At 56.2% G+C, this 3,762-nt stretch overlaps 2 protein-coding genes across 2 annotated transcripts; one reads left to right on the plus strand and one right to left on the minus strand.

The window, feature by feature from the left end:
• Nucleotides 1–791: 791 nt before the first annotated feature.
• On the minus strand, nucleotides 792–2,453 carry BBC3 (BCL2 binding component 3). Its single transcript, XM_023200385.2, has 2 exons — nucleotides 2,006–2,453; nucleotides 792–1,883 (listed from the first exon to the last, which is right to left on the minus strand). Exons 1-2 carry the CDS (start codon nucleotides 2,019–2,021, stop codon nucleotides 1,666–1,668), a joined length of 234 nt encoding a protein of 77 aa, XP_023056153.1. The 5' UTR covers nucleotides 2,022–2,453; the 3' UTR covers nucleotides 792–1,665.
• A 202-nt stretch (nucleotides 2,454–2,655) lies between these two features.
• Nucleotides 2,656–2,987, plus strand: LOC113221296 (40S ribosomal protein S27-like). The gene has a single exon (XM_026450626.2). It carries the CDS (start codon nucleotides 2,682–2,684, stop codon nucleotides 2,934–2,936), a length of 255 nt encoding a protein of 84 aa, XP_026306411.1. The 5' UTR covers nucleotides 2,656–2,681; the 3' UTR covers nucleotides 2,937–2,987.
• The last annotated feature ends 775 nt before the right edge of the window (nucleotides 2,988–3,762 follow it).

Consider the following 3,762-nt stretch of genomic DNA (forward strand, 5'->3'; position numbering starts at 1 on the left):
ATCCCAGCACTTTGGGAGGCCGAGGCGGGTGGATCACAAGGTCAGGAGATGGAGACCACGGTGAAACCCCGTCTCTACTAAAAATACAAAAAATTAGCCGGGCGTGGTGGCGGGCACCTGTAGTCCCAGCTACTAGGGAGGCTGAGGCAGGAGAATGGTGTGAACCCAGGAGACGGAGCTTGCAGTGAGCCGAGATCGCGCCACTGCACTCCAGCCTGGTGGACAGAGTGAGACTCCGTCTCAAAAAAAAGAAAAAAAAAAGAACCCCTACCCTTTTGGGGACTTCACTTTTTATTTTGTTTTTGAGACAGGGTCTCACCCTGTCACCCAAGCTTGAGTGCAGTGGCTTGATCATAGCTCACTGCAGCCTCCAACTCCTGGGCTTAAGCAATCCTTCTGCCTCAGTCTCCTGAGTAGCTGGGACTACAGATGCACACCACTATGCCTAGCTAATTTTTTTCTTTTTGTAGAGACCGGGTTTCACTGTGTTGCCCAGACTGGTCTTGAACTCCTGGGTTCAAGAGCTCCACCCATCTCAGCCTCTCAAGGTGCTGGGATTATAGGCATGACCCATGGCACCAGGCCGAGCTTCACTTTTACCAGGAATGGGGATGATGAAGGCTGGGAGTGTCCCAGTCTGGCAGAGCCCAGGCCCCTTAGCCTTTCTTCTGATGGAGCCACAACTGCCAGGGCCTGCCTCTCCCACCCGCTCACAAGCAGGGCTCACAGAGCCTTCGATTAGAAGACCTCTCCAAGGCCACGCTGCAGGGAAGGCAAGCAGAAAGAGTATCCACTGTTCCAATCTGATTTTATTGAAAAGGAAACATACAAAAATCATGTACAAAAAAAATTAACCAAACATGTACAGAAAATTCATTCCGGTATCTACAGCAGCGCATATACAGTATCTTACAGGCTGGGCCATCCCTCCCCACTCCCAGACTCCTCCCTCTTCTGAGATTTCCCCCCCTCCCTGACTCCCCATCTTCCCCCCAGCGCTTGGCCCTGGGGACTAAGGCTGGGGCGGCTTCAGCCAAAATCTCCCACCCCCCAAATGAATGCCAGTGGTCACACGTGCTCTCTCTAAACCTATGCAATGGGATTGATGGGGCGGGGGGCGGTCGTGGGCAGAGCACAGGATTCACAGTCTGGGCCCCTCCTGGCCACCCCCGCATGAAGGTGAGGCAGGCACGCCCACCACCCGCCGGCTGGCTCAGGGAAGATGGCTGGGCACCTGGCTGGAGCAACCGGCAGACGCGCCCCACTCTCTGGCTCCAGGAGGCTAGTGGTCACGTTTGGCTCATTTGTTCTTCACGGGCCCCCTCCCAGGAGGAGGGGGGGAAGCACCAGGGGCCTGAGGCCAGGCCCAGAGTGAAGGAGCACCGAGAGGAGAGCCCCCCCTCAGTGTCACCCCTGCAGCTGGAACGGACACCAGTACAACAGCCTTTCCTGAGATGGTGGTGGGCGGCAGAGGCGGGCGGCTCAGTCCCCACCCCCTTGGTCACCGCCGCCTTCCGATGCTGAGTCCATCAGCCCTCCCTCCCCTGGCTTCTTGGCCAGGGACCCAGGAGTCCGCATCTCTGTCAGTGCACCCCAGGCTGGGCTGGGGCTGGAGTGGCTGCCCCGGCCCGCCCCCGGGATAGGCAGGGCTGGGAGTCCAGTATGCTACATGGTGCAGAGAAAGTCCCCCGCGCTGGCCAGGGTGTCAGGAGGTGGGAGGGGCCTGCCCCCCGAGTCCCTGACGTCCACCGGGCGGGTGCAGGCACCTAATTGGGCTCCATTTCGGGGGCTCTGTGGCCCCTGGGTAAGGGCAGGAGTCCCATGATGAGATTGTACAGGACCCTCCAGGGCGAGGGGCGGTGTCGCTGCTGCTCCTCTTGTCTCTGGGGAAAAGAGAGAGACCGGGCAGTCAGCAGGGGACTGAGTATGGTGATGGGACAGGGGACGGTCAGCTCCAGCAGTGAGGGGACAGTCTCGCCCACCCTATTCCAGCTCCTCCCCACACCTGGGCTAATGTCCATGTCTTGGAGGTCACATCCTCATCCAGGACCTGAGACCAGGAGGCAGAGGACAAACACGGAATGTCTTCAGCAGAGAGCTGCGCACCGAGCGACTGTGTGGCACATGTGAGCTGTGACCGCCCCAGCCCTGTTGTACATTTAGGAGAGACATCCCACAAGGGGCTGAAGGACGGACTGCAGCCCATCCTGCCCCTCCCTGCAGGGCCGGCAACATGAGGAGAAAGGAGCAGGGTGCCCACAGTCTTGGCAGTTCTAGAACAATCTGTGGAAGGAGGAGAACTGGGAAGAGTTCACCCCCCATTGCAAAGGCTTCGAAAGAAGCACCTCAGGCCGGGCGTGGTGGCTCAAGCCTGCAATCCCGGCACTTTGGGAGGCCGACACGGGTGGATCACGAGGTCAGGAGATCGAGACCATCCTGGCTAACACGGTGAAACCCCGTCTCTACTAAAAAAAATACAAAAAACTAGCTGGGCAAGGTGGCGGGCGCCTGTAGACCCAGCTACTTGGGAGGCTGAGGCAGGAGAATGGCGTGAACCCGGGAGACGGAGCTTGCAGTGAGCCCAGATCGCGCCACTGCACTCCAGCCTGGGAGACAGAGCGAGACTCTGTCTCAAAAAAAAAAAAAACGTTCCGGCGGTGACGACCTACCCACACGAAAACATGCCTCTCACAAAGGATCTCCTTCATCCCTCCCCAGAAGAGGAGAAGAGGAAACACAAGAAGAAACGCCTGGTGCAGAGCCCCAATTCCTACTTCATGGATGTGAAATACCCAGGATGCTATAAAATCACCACGGTCTTTAGCCATGCACAAACGGTAGTTTTGTGTGTTGGCTGCTCCACTGTCCTCTGCCAGCCTACAGGAGGAAAAGCAAGGCTTACAGAAGGATGTTCCTTTAGGAGGAAGCAGCACTAAAGGCACTCTGAATCAAGATGAGTGGGAAACCATCTCAATAACATTTTGGATTAAAAAAACCAAAAGCAGCACCTCTAGGCAATGCTGAGTGAAACCCCTGCCTCTCTCCAGTGGCAGGGTGAAAACAAGGTGGTCTCTAGGACCCTGTCAGCTCCAACATGCTAGGAAGTGGGCAGGCAAGAGGCTAAGTCCTAGGAAAGGCTCCCGACTGGTAAAAATTAAAGGCAATACTAAAAAGTGTACGGAGGCCCAGCGCAGTGACTAATACCTGTAATCCCAGCACTTTGAGAGGCCAAGGTGGGAGATCACCAAAGGTCAGGAGTTTGAGACCAGTATGGCCAACATGGTGGAACCCCATCTCTATTAAAAATACAGGCCGGGTGCGGTGGCTCATGCCTGTAATTGCAGCACTTTGGGAGGCTGAGGTGGGCAGATCACGAGGTCAGGAGATTGAGACCATCCTGGCTAACACAGTGAAACCCCGTCTCTACTAAAAATACAAAAAAATGCCGGGCGCGGTGGCTCAAACCTGTAATCCCAGCACTTTGGGAGGCCGAGACGGGCGGATCATGAGGTCAGGAGATCGAGACCATCCTGGCTAACACAGTGAAACCCCGTCTCTACTAAAAAAAATACAAAAAACTAGCCGGGCGAGGTGGCGGGCGCCTGTAGTCCCAGCTACTCCGGAGGCTGAGGCAGGAGAATGGCGTAAACCCGGGAGGCGGAGCTTGCAGTGAGCTGAGATCCGGCCACTGCACTCCAGCCCGGGCGACAGAGCCAGACTCCGTCTCAAAAAAAAAAAAAAAAAAAAAAAAAAAAAAAAAAA

The sequence above is a fragment of the Piliocolobus tephrosceles genome, unplaced genomic scaffold (genome assembly GCF_002776525.5).
Source record: "Piliocolobus tephrosceles isolate RC106 unplaced genomic scaffold, ASM277652v3 unscaffolded_23021, whole genome shotgun sequence".
Lineage (NCBI taxonomy): Eukaryota > Metazoa > Chordata > Mammalia > Primates > Cercopithecidae > Piliocolobus > Piliocolobus tephrosceles.

What these genes read in the sequence shown, in the direction of transcription:
- LOC113221296 (XM_026450626.2), top strand. Translation starts at nt 2,682, where the DNA reads ATGCCTCTCACAAAGGATCTCCTTCATCCCTCCCCAGAAGAGGAGAAG.